Raw genomic sequence first — 19,986 nt, 5'->3', positions numbered from 1 at the left:
ACCTTCTCCAGGGGCTCTATCTCCACCTGCAGATCCTCCATCTTCTTCAGGATGTCCTGCTCCCTCTGCAGCTGGAACTGCTCGATGTTCAGGGAGGTGTGCAGCTGGGAGATCATGGCCTTGATGTCGTCCATGGTCGTCACGTCCTCAGACATGGACAGTAACCTCCCTGTAGGGCACAGAACACCAAGGGACATAGATAAGGCCACAGCAATCAATTTCCTTTTTGTTCTCAGACACTTTGAATTAAAAATTCAGCAAGAGGTGACATTGAAAAGACGTTTTATCTAATTAGTTCTGCGAACTTCAAGAGACACAATGCCATGTACAGATTTGAGAATAATTATGTTTAGATCTGACAACTATCACAATGCAAAAGTAGATGAATACTGAAAAGATTGCATTGTTAATAGAAAACACTACCAAAACCCACAATAATAGGCCTCACTTGATTGTATGAAGACATCAGAGATTTATGTATATTAGCCATTATTGTTCATGAAGGCTACGTTTTTAAGATTTATCTTTTACTCCTTCTTTGAAGTTTGTAGTGGACTGTATGAAAGTATTTGTTGTGTCAATAAAAATTCCCTGATGAAATCAGCAGACTGGGAGGAAAACATGAAACTGACAATACTTACACTCAGGCTTTTAGCTAGGATTTTATAATAGGGGGTCCAAACTTAGTGGTGAGTCGCGGTAAGTGACAATTGTAGGGGGGGGGGGGGTCTGGGGGCATCCACCCTCCATGGTGCAGAGTTTTTGATGGTTTTGAGTTAAAACAGTGCATTCTATGGTATCCCAAAGGGCAAAGATACTGTTACAGATGTCACAGTAGAAGCCTGTGACCACAGATGACCTTGTAGCATCCCTGGTCAATCAGAATTTCATGCTAGTCAGACGATTTTCTCCCCAGGATAGGGCGTCCAGGGGCATCAAATTTCTTGTTATTCTAAGAAAAGTGCGTCCAGATGACACGTTGACGCATGCCTGGCTAAAAGCCTGCTTACACTGGACATATCCAGATGCATGCCTTTCATTCTGCGTTTTCATTACTTTTGCTAATCCAAAAGCCAAGAAAAAAAATTGACGTGGCCTAAGTTACAATACACAACAACTCCCTAAATACTAGTAGTACAGGGCTCGAAATACTTTTTCTGCATATCTGCACTGGTGCAGGTAACATTGAAAATCACCTGCACCAGACAAATATTACCTGCACCACTCTGAATTTAGGAAGTATGGATCATACTAACTTTCTTCAGGAACCATTGCTATTTTTCTTTTAACCTTTATCGGTATTAACGTTAACAGCCAATGCAGCTAAGAACAATCCACATACACCTACATCATTTGACATTTATGTATAAAACCCAGTACATAGATCAGTGCAGGTTAGGTGCAGGTAGACACCAGAAATACCTGCACAGATCCATTTTTACCTGCACTAACCTGCATATGCAGGTGGTATTTCGAGCCCTGTAGTATATGCAAGCTTGACAGCATATCTTATTAGGACACCTGACCAGAGTAATCGGGCAGCCTTCCAGAACTAGGCCGTAGCTGCTACCTTTATTTTTCATTCCTAAGACGACGACACTGAAGTAAGACCAGGTCACCTGGCTTGATGTGCTACATGTTTCTAAGGTGGCACAATCTATGGAACGGCCTGAGTGTGCTTCCTGTGAGAGATTAACACTACAACTATAACAAAGTACCGGGCTAGAAATTCATTTTTGGGATTAGGTGCACTGGTGCACCCAGCTTAATAAATTGGGTGCACCAAAAATTTTTTGGGTGCACCACTTAAATTTAAGTAGAATGTCAGAAAAACCTGATAACAAAACTTAGTTATGTTTTCATCAAGTACCATGACAGGCATTTTTATTATCTTTCTAACAGATGTCAAGAATATGATGTATACTAGTATACTTTGATATCTTTACATACATAAGCCTATGAAAATATTGAGTGCACCCTGTGCACCCACAGAAAATAATTGGGTGCACAGCTCCAATTTTTGGTGCACCTGGGTGCACATGCACCCAGTATTTTGAGCCCTGCTATCCATCTTAAATGCACAATCTCAGATGTTTTAGCAGGGAACATATATGGCTAATCACAATGCTTTCAAGACGCAATACATGACAAACAGTACAGTAATTTAGCAGCTGAGACAATATCTTAGACCAAGCCCACACCTATTCTGAGCTTGCTCCTGCTCGCCTTCAAAGTCTCTGGGTTTAAGTGTGTCAGTAAAATAGATTAACCGGTCTTAATGTACCAACTTAAAGATTTCCCATTCATCCATTTGCCCATCTGTAGTGCATCTAGATTGATTTTCTATCCTAGCCCATATTCATCAAAGGATGATAGTATAAGCAGGGATCGAAATACTCTTTTTTTTGCTGCATGCAAAATTGCAAGTTGGGAAAACTTTTATGTCCAATTTGAAAAATTTACATGCAAAATAAGACTAGGCGGCGATTGCGACGAGTATCGCTAGCTTGTATCGGCGAATTTTGATTACATCCAGTGAAGCTACCGGAGAAAGTTACCAGCAAAAACAAGGAAGGAAAAAGACAGACGTCCATATGTCGTTCTGTCTAAGAGTAGGGTGTCTAATTCCTGAGAGTATTTGCTATGGCCAGGTATTTTCAACATGCAAGATTGCAAGTTCAGAATATTTTTACGTGCAAATCTCGAAAATTATGTGCAAATTGCAAGTTAAGTATGTGTATTTCGAACCCTGGTATAAGGGTTGGTATCGGTATTATGTTAAGCATCTCTCCTGCAAGATTTTCACAATTCAATGTCAAAAATTGACCAAAGGAATGTTAGACTTGCACAGCCAAAATTTCATTAAGTGCAGTATCTTAACAAAAATGTATGGAAAGAGTGATTTGATTAAGAAAGGAGACAATTCTTGATAAACATCTCTAGTGCATGTAGCATATTGTATGAATTCACTTTGTATTTTGGACACTGTTATACCACGATACCAAATATAAGGGCAGCCGAACCATGAGTTTTTAACCATCTTGTGACTGTATGGCATGTTCTGATCTAGCATGACAATATTTCTGTGGTAATAATATGGGCTTTGCCTGTCCCATCAGCACCTAATTAATCCAGCACAATGAGAGCCTCCCACAGCACAAATGATGTCCCATTTTATCCACCATCCAATTTCTCAAAATTGCATATTATGACAATGACCTCTGTCCCTAGCTAGGTTTGGAAACCAAGCCATCTGTGGAGAGAACAGTGCCAGATAACCTTGGGTATAGCTCAGCAAACGTTCTGGAGGTTTATGGGGTCGAGGTGCCTCCAGGCAGCATGAGGTAAATGATCTGAGTACTGATGAGCACAACTGATCACTTACAGAACGTGGAAAACGGCAACTGTCGCAGATAACTTCACTCGCTGAAAGCATTTCTGCAATAGTTTCATCCACCAGGGAGGAGACTGCTGTGTGAGGCAACGTGCCTGATGGCAACAGTTTTGGCATTTGCATCATAAATTACACTTTGGAATATCACAATTTGGCAAGGTTGTTCTGCCCTCACACAGCAAGGAGGTACATGACATGTGATATACATTAACATTCTGATAATCTCCTACAGCCACAGTCCCAGTTTTTAGATCACTTCAAGCTCTGATACACACATTACAGGGATGGGTCCTGATCCACTCACGAACAGTAAAACACATCAACCACCTATGGGGTCCTTGGGAAAGCCCTCATAGGTTCCACAGTGTTAATTGACTTGCATGGTAAGGTGACTCCTAATACATTCTGCCTGCTGCTCTATATAGAGATCCCAATATTCCTGAATAATCCATTCTGACCTGTAATTAAAAGCTTGGGTACCTCAGATATATATCATCTTTTTAATGGCTTATTCACCCTCAGGCATCGCTTGTATGAATTCAAATGCACCATCCATACCCTCTCCCTGCACCCCTCCGAAAAAAACAAACAGTTTGATTATTTTCGTTGATAATATATATTTCATGGGTTCATTTTACAACACATAAAACAAGTGATTAAAGAGAGGTGCGTGAATCTTTGCTTACAATGTGCAGGGTTCTCCCCAGAATTCTTTAGTATAGTGGAGGGGCTGGCAAAAATAACCTGCTGCGCTTTCGTGACAATGGGTTGATTTAGCAATGACAGAGGGTGTCAAATACATTATAGTGATTCCATTGCTGTGAAGTGGCAAAATGACTATTGTTTTGATCATCGCCCATTCAAAAGTTTTTGCAATGTCGACTGGAAAAGTGATGCCACTTGGCACAAAAACCTGTGAATTTTCATTAATTTTAGCAAAACTAACCAAGAAAATAGTGAAGAAACACACTAAATTTGAAAAGTAGTATAGTGGAGCTGGGCTAGGAGTATAGTGGAGGGCCTCCGTTATTCCATCCTCTGGGGAGGACTCTGAATGTGCCAATGCAAGCACATGACTATTGAGAAAGGCTGGTTGTCCCTCACCTTGCTCCGGTGCCTGGACAGTGTACGTGGTGTCGTTGATAAGAAGTTTGAAGTCATTCTGCACCAACTGGTCGATGGTGGTTGATTGTGCAATCTTCACATCATCTGTTTCAGGAAATGACAAATCATGTACCAACTTAAAGATTGTTTAGTATAACAGCCTAAGATAATAAAGCTTGACAATTAAATTATATAAACAGCAGATTACAACTTAGCGAAGGAAACTATGGCTTTGCCAAAGGTTTGAAATCTGAAACAGCTTTTTGTAGACCTATATATGGGACTGACCAGTTGTGTATACGGCAGTCCTCTCAATGCCTCCATCCTCATCCTTCAGGTACCTCAGGAAGTCCCCTACTGTGTTACTGATGGGTTTGAGCGTGAACCTACACCTGTAATGTACACAGAAACTTTGTTTGGCATGGTTCCATGCTAACCGAGCAACCTGCATTACACATTTAGTTATATGTAGCTCTCACTCGGTCATCAAATATCTCTTAAACAGTTTATACACAACATATGATATTATGTTTAAGAATATATGTATCATCCCTAGTGTAGCCATGTCTTACTGTATGGGCTGATTTCAATATAATACTAATACATGTAATACTGCTTGAAACCCTTAGATTTCAGAATGAATCAAGATGTCTGTCATTCTTAGATTGCTCACAAGGCTACCTGCATACACATGTATCAACTGGTTCGCTCAACTGAGATTTTCTTGCCCAATATTGGCACCAAGATAAAAGAAAATGTTTCAACCACCAACCTGTCATTCTTCGATGGCAGTGGGACTGTCACACTGGGCAGCCCGCTTCTGTACTCAACTGTTACTTCTGGGGACAATAAATAACAACAAAAGTTGCAATTTCACAATAACAAAGTACAGAAACAAAGTACAGAAACAAAGTATGAAGAGGCATATGCAGACACAAAAGTATTGAATGTTCCCTTACCACTATAGTTCACAGCTGATGTACTAAAAGCTAGCCTGGCACACATCCACACATGGCAGCCCTGAGGTATCTGGAGAAGGAAGAAAGACAAAAAACACAGTTTATCATCTTATACTATTCTACATACACATGTATAATCAAGTATCTGCCCTGCTTTGGACGAAAGCTTGGTGATTCCACTTTTGGCAGGCAGAAAGGCTGTACTAGAGAAATCTTTTTTGTGAGAAGAAACTACTTGGAAAAGATTACTTTACCAGTTGATGTGCTTTGTTTACAAATCATATACACATTTTTTAAACCATCTTCTTAAAGCAAATATGCTCTGATGCAGTTGTCCTGGTAAAAATATCTTGAGGTCATCTTACACCAAAGTTTGCTTGATAGCCATAGATGCAGAAGAAATTAACATGCTTTAGAAGTTCCTACAGTAATGATAATGAAGACACTGACCCCAAGCCATGAAGCTGTTAACAGTTGGTGGGGCTGAACATTACTATACCTAAATGTCTTACACATGAATGCTTTCTTTCATCTGATCCACACACGGCAATGATTACAGTTAAAGACCTAACATTTAGATGCCTCAGGCAGTGCTACATCAGAAAATTGGCCTGTCCCTGGTGCTGAACAGTTGGGAGTTATCGATTGAACCACGTGGGTCATTGATTTTCCTGAAACGTATTGATCACAGAATGGAACAACATTCTGTGTGTGTTTGAATCGCATAGTAAGGTCTAAGCTTCTGGCTAAGACTCACTCAACAATGTTGGCTTGAATTAAGTTTCTCAATTCGATGGATCCCTTTTTCCTTGCATTTTCTGTTTGAAATATAATAAGGATAAGAGTTCTTAGAGCAAATTTCTACACTATAATATTCTATTGATTTTTCAGTCAGGCATTACAGTGTTATAGAAAACAGGCTGGACACCTGAACCTACAATGGTGGGCTATGGGTCATGACCCTTCACCCAGTTTCCAACAAAGGAAGAAAAGAAATAATACCAATTTTTCTTTGGGTAACATGTAAGAGGCATGTATACTGTTAACTGTGAAGCCAGGTTGAAGAGTGTTGACACCTCCCACCACAGTGCCCACATGTACAAGATATAATCTGCATATCTTATTGGGAAACTAAATACAGTTATTGCTCTACTTTATTGCTCTGGGGACCATCTATTGATTTCAGGACAAGTCTTAAAACTGCTGGTATAAACTTCACAAGCAGTCATTAATCCTACCATTTTCTGATATAAATATAGTTTTTTTCTTTATAACATTATGATTATCCTAACAAGGCAAGTTTAACAACCTGCATCTTCCAAAAGGATTTTTTTTTCAAAAAGTACAAAGCAGCCAGTCTAGTTGTAGTTGTAATTTTGGTTCAGTATTGTTGAACATGCCAGCTTACATTGTACAGGATACAACAGAGATACAGGAAGATGCAAGTTGAGGATGTATCTTCTTCAATCTGTTGTGTCTGACTCTGAGCAATACTGGGAAGGGTGATGGGCTGCAGGGCTGTGGTTACCAACCATTATTGATTTTGTGAATATTGATTGGCTCTACTTAAATGCAATGCACATTTGCAAGCTTTCATACTTGGGCATATCAGAGTTAAGTGTTTTGTTGATATGCATATATGGGAAGCACATGCCAACAGGCGGGATCAATACATTCTAAATCATCAATCACTAAGGCACGATCTACACACAGTTTTTCCCGATATCGGCGAGCCAACAACCTCTCGCCGACAGCTTTTTTTCATCGTCTAGATGGAACTACTATATCGCCATTACGATATCGGGAAAATTTCTCCCGAAAGGTCCGGACCATTCGTACGATACCTTACCAATAGCTTAGCAGGGGTCCCCGACAGCTTTGCGCGCGTGTAGATGCTTCCCGACTTCGGGAAGGCTCATTAGCATATAACGCCATTTGGAAAATCGCGCTATATGTTTATGACTGCAAGCGCCATGGGTGTCCGGCCCCCTACGTTCTAGATCCCTCCCGACATCTCCACAGATATCGGTAAAAACTGTGTGTAGATTGGGCCTAATTCTGCCTCTCCAAAGCAAGACAAAGAGGTTAAAAAAAACAGCGGCAATGGAAGTCAATGCAAATTACTTTCAGCTAACTGATTCGCATGGGGGCATTGTGGAGCAGAGCAATAGAGCAGGTGGGTGGTGTGGATTTTCCTTGCTTCCACTGTGTGGAATTTTAAAACGGGGGAATTACGTGTCTGAGGCTTCTTCAGGAAGAAATTATAGTCAGGCAGGTTAAATGTTGAAGACTGTGGCCACATGTGACTGTGAGCTAGTCATATTCCTGGTCAATCTGAAATTTATGCTTGCCAGAGAATCTGTTCCCCTGGGTAAGGGGTGTGTGGTTAGAGCATGTGGCCGCAGTGCCCCTCTTTTTCTCTGTAGAAAATACAGGTATATTCCTGGTTTCAGTCTGGACATACGGCGATTGTTTCTTTGTGTCGGAAAATTAAACTTCAAAAAGTCTACTAGTAGCAGAATCCACTCCTCCCCATCTTTGCAACATGGCATGAAATGAAACTTCATAACTACATTAATGTTTTAACTTATTGCTGTGCTATATTGTGTAATTGCAAATTGTTTAATATTGTTTTTCCATGCCATTATTATGAAAACCTTCATAATTGTGCAGATGAGAAATCACATTTGTTTTACATATGATATACAGGAAGCGAGCTTTTAACAACCCACGCATACTTAACACCTCAGTCAGGAGCATTTTGCTTCCAATGCCTACTCATTAAAAATCTATTTGATCACAATGAATATTAAATAATTATAATTTGGCCAAATGTAACACAATTTCCAATTATAGGTATTACTACACAAAAGTCTAAATTCCAAACAACTCAATTCTGGATTTTTATGGCCTAGATTTGTGGCCCTTAATTTGGACTGATTGGGAATCAGTCCTCACGGATGAAATGCTGCAAATTCCCTTACATTAACGAGCCAGGCCTTTCCATACTCATGAATTTGGGACAACACAAGCCAATTCCAATAATGGTCCCAAGAGTACAGTCAAACCTGTCTATAGCGGCCACTCAAGGGACTGGACAAATTTGGCCACTATAGACAGGTGGCCTCTGTATAGAGGTGGCAACTTGTAGATAAAATACCCAAGGGGGTGAAGGGACCGACAAAAAGTGGCCACTATGGACAGGTGGCCCCTCTGTAGAGGTGGCCCCTAATACAGGTTTGACTGTACAGCATGGGTATACTTAGCAAGACCAGTATCAAACACACATTTGAGTAATAACCACAAATAAGTCTGCCTAACCACACAAACAGGTACTTAAATGTAGTACGTAGTTACGGCTAAAAATATACCCTTACAGTTACAATTACTTTTTACCAAAATTGAAAGGTGACATTGTTTCCCATTGGAGTTTCTCTTGGCTTAAAGTTAAACCTACATGTTCACATACATGTACGTATTAACTTGGATCCCCTGCCGACCAGTAAAACTTGGTAGCACTTTTGCCAGTGAAGTAGCAGGGACATCACTACTGTTATCAGTCTAATGGCTGAAATGGCCACAGGCCCAGATCGGGGGAATTTGATTGGTTAGCACTCGAGGTAAAAGCCAAGCTTCAGCTCGAGACAAATAGCTGCAGAGAGATAATGGGTGCCATCCACGAGACTGCCGGATAGGTGAGGTGAGGTGAGCCCAGCTAATGTCAATACTGTAATGGGGTGGATTGATGTGTTATTATAGAGGGAGGGACAAAAGTAGTTTAGGCCACACCAATTTAATTTCTTGGTGCACGGATTTTTTCATAAAGAATATGGAGCGAGAGGGCGAAATAGAAATAAAAATTGTAAAATGGTTGGGGTAAAGGTAAGGGCTAATCCAAAACATAAAGAATAAAAAGTTTTTAGCTTGAAAAAAGTACAAAAACACTATAACTGTACAGTAACAGCACCTGTTCATTGAAAATTACAAAAGTAGTGTCAGTTTTTATGTTTGCTACACCAGAAAGTTGGTGAATGGTTTCATTAATGGTGAAAATTTGCTGAGTGGTAATTTTTTTTTAAATTTTTTTTCCAAAAAATAGGAGCGAGCGAATCCGTGAACCAAGAAATTAAATTGGTGTGGCCTTATTGGGATCTGTATCCTAGGCATGAAATACACACTTGCAATCTGAAATTCGAAAACTGTTGAAACTTATTTGAGGAGCATGTCTTGGTTATGACTTTTATCAATGTACATGTATTTAACATGATAATTGATATGTTTCTCAGCTCCTCGTCATCCAAATAATCAAGTTATTAATGTAATTATGTTAAGATATTTCTCCTCCCCACAAGGGCTCCTTGTCATCCAAATAATTAAGTTATTAATTTGATTATGTTAAAAACTCATTTTTAATGTTATGGTACTCAGACATCAAATTGCACTCATTGTTGCGGCCATTCATGTTTTGCCATATCATCAAACTGCAAACAAAACTTTTGACCTTCTGATTAAATGATCATCAGTCATACATCTTAATCTATACTGTCAAAAATTGTTAATCAAATATGCCAGATTCCTTCAGTCTGTTTACAACTACAAGATGTTTCACTGATATTCTTCAATGAAACAAACAAGTCATATCACTGATATCTAGTAAGTCAGAAGATTTTATTAGCATTAAGCCAAAGAGTAAGACATACATTGTATCAGATAAAAAGTTGTTGAAAGTAAAATATAGTTTTACAATGTCATGTCCACTGAAACAATGCTTCCATCTATTATAGACTATATTCCTTCATTTATGACACAATTTTTGTCTTAGAAATATTAAGACATTCCAGATAGTATTTCTACTAAATGAATTTTTATGCAACATAAGATGAATTGATAACTTGTTACAAGTTTGCTGATGTAAACAGTTTGTGCCAACAGCATATAGTCAACTAGTGGCCCTGCTGGTTACAGATTTTAGATCTTTTTTAGAAATTTTTAGAAATTTTCTGGACAGGATCCTTACATCCAAGGTTTGAACCTTGATTCCAGACGGCACATTACTGGTTGGGGCTGCACATCATCCTTCAGATGGGATGTAAAGCGCATACGCCAAAAATAGTTACTCAAGCAACCGGATATGGTTTTGAAACGGTCAGACGTTTCGGATAGAATCCACTATCCTTCGTCAGTGACACTGAAGAGATCTGGAAGAAACAGGTCTTTTATACTCTAACTATGAATGAAGACAATTTCAGATGTCCAATAGGAAAGGTTGTAAGACAATTCAGACTGAAGACAATTTGGATTCCAAAGAAAACAAAGCTAAGCCAAAGTCAAGCTGAAGACAATTTGGATTTCAAAGGATAGCAAGGCTAAGACAGTTAACGCATAGTCTCTGTATTTGGGCAAACCTCAAGCAAGTTTATACACTGGTTATCAGAGTACAGTGCTTGCCGGCCAAAGGAGTTATGCCGGCGGCATAAAACCGGGGCCTGCTAATTCGATTTATGGGGCATGTTGCTAGGGGCTTGGGAAAGACTCGAGCTGCTGAGCACTGTTGAGCAGTTACCACTAATACAAATCTGCACACTAAGCATAGGCGATAATGTAAAAGTTAGCAAGTTCAGGGTGTCATAATCTCATCCGTGAACATTCCAGGTCATAAGAACTCACCCCACACAGCAGCCCGCTATCTCAAGTCTCCAAAAGTCTTATCTTTCTGACCAGTGCAACTATTCCAGCGGTCAAACCTGCCGCCATCTTGCTTTTTCATGACGTCATTTTTGGGACTCAGCACTTCAAATTAGGGGTCAGCACAGGCCGAAAAGACGGACCAAAACCTAGTTTTTTGGCCGAATCTGAACATCTGCAACCTACACTGTCTCACCAATATGAAATGTACTTACATTTTCCTGCTAAAAGTCGAAAATAGGCTAAAATACTGTATGGACTCGTTTTGGGCCTTCTGCGCCTGCGTCAATTAGGGTCATTGCCCTGTTCTCTGGCGACCAGGGTAGCAAGTTTACTGTCCTATCATATCAGTGTCACTGATATCCATTTAAGAGTAGAGGCTTTCATCAATTTGCTCTGGATAAATGCAAGTAACTTGCCACTACTTCCAAGTTGGCAAGCTATAGCAAACCAAGCACTTCCAGCCATAGAAAGTTTTGTGCTTTACCTCAATAGGGGCCAGGCAATTTACCTAGACATTGTGCAACGTCCATAGAGTAAGCCTACATATAGCTGCACATCTGTGCTCAAAGGCCAAGGAATGGCATTACCCAACATTAGGGGGACGTTTTCAGATGAAATATTGAGTACTACCATCTCATCACAAGGGTTCAATCTAGACCCAGAGAAGTCCACTATGCCTCAGAAGCTCAATACATATGTGACTCACCTCAGTCACCTGTCATGTCGATACTCAAACCTACAGTATCTACTAGTCATTAAACTTTCAGTGCATCGATTCACATGCTTTCAGGATCATCTAATCCTTGGGACGTCTACTTTACCGAGTTTTTGAGTCCCTTAAAAACATCATCACATCGGGCAGAGGGAACCCAAACCGTCCTGGGGCCTCCTGGGAGTATGGACATTATATTCCAACCAGATTCCAACATCAATAATTTAACTGGAATAATTTCCTACTACTAGAGACAGAATATCCATTATGCACCGACGACCGACTGAGTTACACTGTAACTACACTTTACAGACTTAGCTTTAACTGAAAAACACGGCAACAAAGGCTACCTGAAATTGTCCCGACCCATCTTGCTTGAGCGTCTGACTAAGTCAAGATGATAGTTATTACACTGTATTGTGCGGAATGAGAAGTGTGGTGGGCCCAGTAATTCAATCCCAGCACGGAGGCTGTTTTTGGTTTACTGTATTGTCAAGTGAGATTAGTGTGGGTCAGCTTGTGGTGGATGATAAAGTGCCACAGCCCTAAGCTCGTGATCTAAGGGAATTGCTTCCTTGGGAATTGGACACCATACATACAATCTGCCTGCAGTACCTAGCTTGCAAAAATGGAATCCATCACTGATCAATGATAAGTCAGAGAGGGGTACAAGTGGTAGGATAGGTCTGCAGCAATTTGTAACGATAAAATTGGACTGGAACAAGGTACATGTGTACAACCTACTAAACATGTACATGTGTGACAGTTATAACTTATACCTTTAAAGAATGCACAAAAAGTCACAAATACAATCATACCTTCTAAGAAAGTCTATATCTATGTAATAATTATACCAGCTTTTCCAACATGCAGTAATATCCTAAGATGCAAAATAATGCAGCACATGTCCTATGTCTACCTCCTTGAAATAAAAGAAATATACATGAACTTGATGATGAAGCTTCTATTCAATATAGCAATGCTGCAAAATTCCTCTTTGCACGAGTGGAATAACACCTCAAAATTATTGCCGGAAGTTGCGCACCCACCATATGGGCATGTATTATCAATCAGGCAATATCGATTCTTCTGTCGCTATATCAAATTTTCATGTTGCTGATTAAATACTCTTGACGTAATTTCATGATACAAAAGTCTCAGCCACAGCATATGATTAGGCACACATAACAATTCTGTTTTTCGCATGGCTGATTTGAAAAAGGAACTTTCTTTTCAATGGAAGATGGCAATTTTTGGAAATGAATATCATTAGTTATGAACATAGCAGCATTACTGTCTGTTACAACATTATTTCATAGACATACAGTAGAGTTGTAGTGCATGAAGGGACAACACATAAAAACATACCAATAACTTAATACATAGAGAAAGCAAAAAAAGACAACTTTTGCAATTTTCCTAACTGAAATTTGCCATGTCAGAAAACAAATTGTGTACACAAGGGTGGGGATGGAGAACATCGTTTGTATTGGAAATTGTAAGCAAACATATCATTGTAAATGATAAAATGTTTTGCAGTGGTTTGATGTTTGCGGTTTTCTCCTTGACTTCTTCACCAGACTTAAAATCACCATTAATTATTTAAAACCTTGCTCTGTCTTCTTCCTACCTACCTCATTCAATTGTTCCATTGCTAACTTAAAACCACTACCAACACTCCATTTTCTCCCAACTGTAAAATTACAGCCATGCAAACATAAAATGGCATTTACTTTTCAGTTCCAGTTCTGCAACCTTACCGCCACAACCATACTAGTAAAGATGTGCTGTGCTTTAGTTAATGCTGTGCTGCTGCCTTGATATGGTAAGGACATTACTACATTATCTGCTTCTATTTAAACTGCCACTTATAGTACCTGCTGTCTCAGTTTACAAGTTAGGAGAATGTTTGCAACTGGAATACTAAAGACACCAAAGTCCAACATCGTATATGTTTACCCAATACAACATTTATTCAATATCTATCCTTATGTATGAACTGAGGAACAATTACACAACAACAATTTTCTTTGCCAAATGTTTTGGATAGCCAACGGCTAGTTAGGTAATCTTGCCTGATTGTACAGCCAAACAAACAAACAAATAAATGAAAAAATAAGTATGAAGACGTCATTTAATGCTCTTTGAACTGAAGTTGCAAATACATTTTACATGTACAAAATTTAATGATACAATTTACAGGAATGTACATTGATATTATCAGTGATAATTACCTACAAAATCCAGCTAAAATCAACTCTACTGTTAATATTGCTCTTGGCTGGCTTAGACTAGAGTGGCGACATTTCTACCATTGAAATAACAGATAGGGAAATGAGAAAGTCAAGAGTACTATCTCTGCACATGCCTTAGGGGTGGTTTATAAAGCCTTGAGTGATTTTGGGATACTTGCACAATGCGGCGTAAAGGTGTTATACATTGCCAGCATTCATCAGAGGCAACATGGTACAATTAGTGGGGCAGATAACTGAAAAAATCTTTCACTTTGTGATACAAGCACCAAACTTGGTACAGATACTCATTAGACTTTACTGTTTTGAAAAAGTACGCGGGCCATTTGATTTGACTTTTGGCGCCCCCTAGCGGCGCGTTTTGGTACTGCAGCAGACCTTCCGGGCTTTGTATCTCCTGTTCTAAACATGCTACAGTCATGATTTTTATGTGGTAGAAAGCTGGTAGGGTAAGGAACAAGTGACGTAAGTTTAGTTTCCTTAGCGGCTTGCGTTGGAACTACAGAGGCATTTTTTTGCCGCTGCCGAATTGCCCTAGGGGCGCTTTTTGGTACTGCAGCAGACCTTCCGGACTTTGTATCTCCTGTTCTAGACATGCTACAGTCATAATTTTTATGTGGTAGAAAGCTGTTGTAGTAAGGATGAAGTGACGTAAGTTTTGTCTCCCTAGCAGCTTGCGTTGGAACTGCAGGGGCGTTTTTTTTGCCGCTGCCGAATTTGAAGCGGAACAACTCCGAATGTTTAAAATGTCTAAAGGTATGGGACAGCTAAATGTTCAACTACAATTGTGATACAAGCACCAAACTTAGTACAGATACTCATTAGACTTTACTGTTTTGAAAAAGTACGCGGGCCACTTTATTTGACTTTTGGTGCCCCCTAGCGGCGCCTTTTGGTACTGCAGCAGACCTTCCGGGCTTTGTATCTCCTGTTCTAAACATGCTACAGTCATGATTGTTCTGTGGTAGAAAGCTGGTAGGGTAAGGAAGAAGTGACGTAAGTTTGGTTTCCCTAGCTGCTTGCGTTGGAACTACAGCTGCGTTTTTTTTTTGCCGCTGCCGAATTGCCCTAGGGGCGCTTTTTGGTACTGCAGTAGACTTTTCGGGCTTTGTATCTCCTGTTTGAAACAAGCTACAGTCATGATTTTTATGTGGTATAAAGCTGTTAGCGTAAGGACGAAGTGATGTAAGTTTGGTTTCCCTAGCAGCTTGCGTTGGAACTGCAGCGGCGTTTTTTGCCGCTGCCAAATTGCTCCTAAGGGCGCTTTTTACCTGCATGTATGCAGGTATGGTTTTCACGGGCGTGGGAAAATTTGGAAGCTGGGGATTTAGGGCGCTGTATCTCGAGAAAGGATGGTGCGAGCACGACGATTTTTGGTACGTGGGTTGGGGGTGGTGGCCTGACACTCAGGTTTGATTTTGGGCCTCCTGGCGCTTGAACTTGACATTGCAGGTGGCATTTTTGGTGTTTTGGGGGCACTTTTGGCGCTGTGTGTCCGGAACGATACGCACCATTGCGACGATTTTTGGTGCATGGGTGGGAAGTTGTTGCCTGTTGCCTAGGATTGACTTTGGGCCTTGTCGCGTTTGAACTTGACGCGGCAGGTCGAATTTTGTGTCCGGGAGGGGTATTTCCGGAGTTATATCTTCTGAACGGTTGGTGCGGGCGCGATGATATTTGGCACATGTGTCGGCGGTGGCTGAATAATTCTCAATTTTGATTTTGGCGCCCTTGGTGCTTGAACTTGACATTTTAGGTTACCTTTTGTGCGGTCACGGGGCGTGCGCTGTATCTCCGGAACGCAAGGTGCCATTGTGTTGCTATTTGGTACGTGAGTTGTTGGTGGTGTCCTGGTGGTGAGGTTTGATTTTGGGCCTCCTAGTGCTTGAACTTGATACTGTATAGGTTGACCCTGTTTTGGTGTGGTTGGGGCATCCTCCCAATATCTGCTTGGTTCTGAAAACAGATTACGGTTGGGTGTAGAACCATCATCTGGCCTGGGGCAACCTTCAATGTATCAGGTTACTTTGTATCCCCTGTCTTACGGTGTGCCAGATGACGGGAGTGTACCAGATTATCTGTTGGTCAGGTATAATTGGAGTTTGCTTATTACTCTTTGTGGTGTTTCTAGAGCTGTATAGTACTGAGTTTAAAGTTCTGGTACAAGTTCATTTACCCTGTTGGCAATCATGGTTGAACTTGAACTTAAACAGAAGAAGATGCAATTTTCTAATGTGGAGGAGAACTGTATAGAGCGTGGGCATAAGAGAAAGGTATGTGTATGATTTGTCCTGTGTTTCTTTTTGTTTCTTTGGTAATGCCATTTCCAATTCCATACTGTATACAGGTAATTTGTAGTTTTGGGCTAGTCATATTCGCTTGGTTTTTAGGCCTGCTTAATCTATAGTACAGGCAGGGTTAAGTGGTGGAGGCTTAGCTTGGTTCTGTTTTAAATTCAGTATCGTTTGTTGCATTTTGTCGCGGCAAATATATGATGAAATTCCCCTTCTAAGCAACTGCTCATTGGTTTGGGGGGATGTTTGCTGGGTGTTGCTCTGACTACAACAGCTTCTGAAGTTTTCAAAGCTTCCATTGCCAGCAGCTTGCCATCTATAAATGGGATTGACAAGGACATTTTTCATAGTAAACTAGAGTTCGGGGACCTCATACCTCCATGAAATATTTATTGCTTTTTTGTGGATGGTATGTATGTTTATAGTCGGTTGTATTTGAGAGTTATGGTTATAAATGTTATGGGAAAGTAGTGGTGTATTTATTTAATGACACAGAGGATGTCCATCTGATTAGTAATTATTAAAATGTGACACTTAATTGTGCGTTTAAGAGGTCGACGGCATATGGTAGCGTGGTGTTCCTTAAGCTTGATGTTTGGCATTTAAACTGTCTAAGGTTGTCAGCATTATTGAGGTTCGACTATGTGCCTCAGAGCGGTGTGGTGGGAGGAAGTTGGGAAACTCAGAAAGAAGAAGGGATGTGGCCAACTTTAGTCAGATGCTGATTTGATTTTCCAACAATATGTCATAACATCAGCTGTTCACACGGTACAAAAACGAGATGCACACTTTCCTCTGACAGCCCTACACCAACTGTAAGATGAATACTTGGCGCCAACCGCGTCTGCTAAAAAACAAGTACCATTGGCTAGAAAGAGACAACTAACAACTGTCCCTTATCGTAACAAAATCAGAACATCTGTATCGCCCATAAAACTTCTGAAACCCAACCCAGATGAGAGGACCTAATGGCATTTTAATCACCATGTCACTCAAATCAGCAGTACAGTATGTGAGACATCCATACCTGTTATGCATTACCGTTAAATGTACCTCAACTTCTTACAATTATACTTATGCTATGCTTCACATCTCCATGATATCCTAAGCAGACATAAATAAAACTAATTATCATCTTCAAAAAACCTCGGGGTTCCCCAAACATTACAAATGTTTCCCTCATACAAATCACCTCACCATCTGCTTGGAGCTGAGCCCATTAACAAACACTTAAAGCACGATGCCTGTTCCAATATATCGCAGATATAGGGGTGATTTCTGATATTATTACATCGATTATAACGACAGATACGGCGCCCAAAATCTCATCGATTCGAGATTTCATCACACCCCACCAACACAACAAGTATGAAACCAATCCATCCAGCCGTTCTTGAGTAATCGTCTACACAGACAGAGACACATAACAGAAAATATAACCTCTATTCCATGACATTTCATGGAGGTAATTATGCTGTTAAATTTGGCTTAGGTACTACAGGAGATTTAGATTTGGGTTGGATGGATTGAATGAAAATATCATACCACCCTGGGGACTAACTGTTGCTGCTGCATCATGGGGGCCAGCACTATTCATATTGTCTAATGTCTATGGAACTACTATAAAAGTATCATTGGACAAATTATGCAAGTAACCTTCCGATGTCAAGTGAATAACACCCCAGAAATAAATCTTTAATGAATATCATTGGAAGAACACAAACCAAGGAGATTTAGCAGCTGCATTAGGTCAGTACATTGAAATAGGAAGATATTAGTACTGAATATATCATGTGACAGAGTAACTACATGTACATGGGCCATCTGAGACAAAAAAAAGGTTGCGTCTCAACAACTTCAAGGTACTGTGGTTGGTTACATACTTAAGAAATCCAAAATAAGTAATGTTCATCCATGTCCAAACTTACAAATTCAGAAAATGGAATTTCAGACTTTTGCATGGTGCACAACCAACAGGGTAAAAAGCTCATTTTTCCAACCACGTACCACAGACAAAAAGGCAAAAATACACAATAGGTCTACAGAAACCCAATACATTTCATGCAGGCCTGAGGTCTACGAACTCTTGTTGGTACTGCAGAAGACCTTCCGGGCTTTGTATCTCCTGTTCGAAACATGCTGCAGTCATGACTTTTATGTGGTGGAAAGCTGTTGGTGCAAGGAAGAAGTGACGTAAGTTTGGTCTCCCTAGGAACTTGCGTTGGAACTACAGGGGCGTTTTCGCCGCTGCCGAATTCGAAGCGGAACAACTTCGGACGTTTAAAATGTCTAAAAGTGGGTTTTTGACTATGGGAAAGCTAAATGGTCACCTCTCAACCTTCTAAGGAGCTTTTTTTAAATACTTTTGTGAGCAACAGATGGTGAGAATTATAGACAAACTAGGACATATTGTGACGAAATATTTTATCATGACTGTAGCATGTTTAAAACAGGAGATACAAAGCCCGGAAGGTCTGCTGCAGTACCAAAAAGCGCCCCTAGGGGGCGCCAAAAGTCAAATCAAGTGGCCCGCGTACTTTTTCAAAAGAGTAGTATCACATGAGTATTTGTACTAAGTTTGGCGCTTGTATCACAATTAGAGTTGAACATTTAGCTTTCCCATAGTCAAGAACCTACTTTTGGACATTTCAAACGTCCGGAGTTGTTCCGCTTCACATTCGTCAGCGGCAAAAAAACGTTGCTGCAGTTCCAACGCAAGCTGCTAGGGAGACCAAACTTACATCACTTCGTCCTTACTCCAACAGCTTCCTACCACATAAAAATCATGACTGTAGCATGTCTAGAACAGGAGATACAAAGTCCGGAAGGTCTGCTACAGTACCAAAAAGCGCCCCTAGGGCAATTCGGCAGCGGCAAAAAAACGCCGCTGTAGTTCCAACACAAGCCGCTAGGGAAACCAAACTTACGTCACTTGTTCCTTACCCTACCAGCTTTCTACCACATAAAAATCATGACTGTAGCATGTTTAGAACAGGAGATACAAAGCCCGGAAGGTCTGCTGCAGTACCAAAACGCGCCGCTAGGGGGCGCCGAAAGTCAAATCAAGTGGCCCGCGTACTTTTTCAAAACAGTAAAGTCCAATGAGTATCTGTACCAAGTTTGGTGCTTGTATCACAAAGTGAAAGATTCCTCCAAAATTTGATGTTATCTGCCCCACTAAATTCTAATTTCTCTCCGTGACCAAGATCCTCTGGGTTCAGACATGACAAAGTAACAATAATGACAAACAATAATGAACTGTTAATAACTTGACAATTGTTTATTCAAGGTTTCAATCAGAACAAAACTAGCCTGTGATCTAAGTCTCACAAGAGGATCTCTTATCCAAGATGGCACTGATTTCAACACCACATTATTTTTCGGTGCCAAATTTTCTATTTTGCGGTAGGATTTACTCGTGTTTAGTCACAAATAAGTAAAGTTATATACTTAGTGTGAATCTATATATATTAGGTACAGTACTTTGTACATCGAGATTTGGTATTTTGGACTGAAGTGATCTCTAGATAATGCTATATATCAGGTGCTACTAGAACCGATGGTCATCATAAAGAAACTGCAC

At 40.3% G+C, this 19,986-nt stretch overlaps 1 protein-coding gene across 1 annotated transcript in view; it reads right to left on the bottom strand.

Moving 5' to 3' along the window:
- The window catches only part of LOC118412371 (calcium uniporter protein, mitochondrial-like), a 37,004-nt gene that overhangs the window by 13,986 nt on the left and 3,032 nt on the right, over nt 1-19,986 (bottom strand). Inside the window, exons 2-6 of the mRNA XM_035815199.1 lie at nt 5,458-5,527; nt 5,271-5,337; nt 4,787-4,890; nt 4,499-4,603; nt 3-169 (exon numbers count right to left, since the gene is read on the bottom strand). Of these exons, the coding sequence (XP_035671092.1) occupies nt 3-169; nt 4,499-4,603; nt 4,787-4,890; nt 5,271-5,337; nt 5,458-5,527 (513 nt within the window). The remainder of the gene's footprint in view (nt 1-2; nt 170-4,498; nt 4,604-4,786; nt 4,891-5,270; nt 5,338-5,457; nt 5,528-19,986) is intronic.

Source organism: Branchiostoma floridae, chromosome 3 (genome assembly GCF_000003815.2).
Source record: "Branchiostoma floridae strain S238N-H82 chromosome 3, Bfl_VNyyK, whole genome shotgun sequence".
Classification (NCBI taxonomy): Eukaryota; Metazoa; Chordata; class Leptocardii; order Amphioxiformes; family Branchiostomatidae; genus Branchiostoma; species Branchiostoma floridae.
This window is presented reverse-complemented; position numbering and strand designations above follow the sequence as displayed.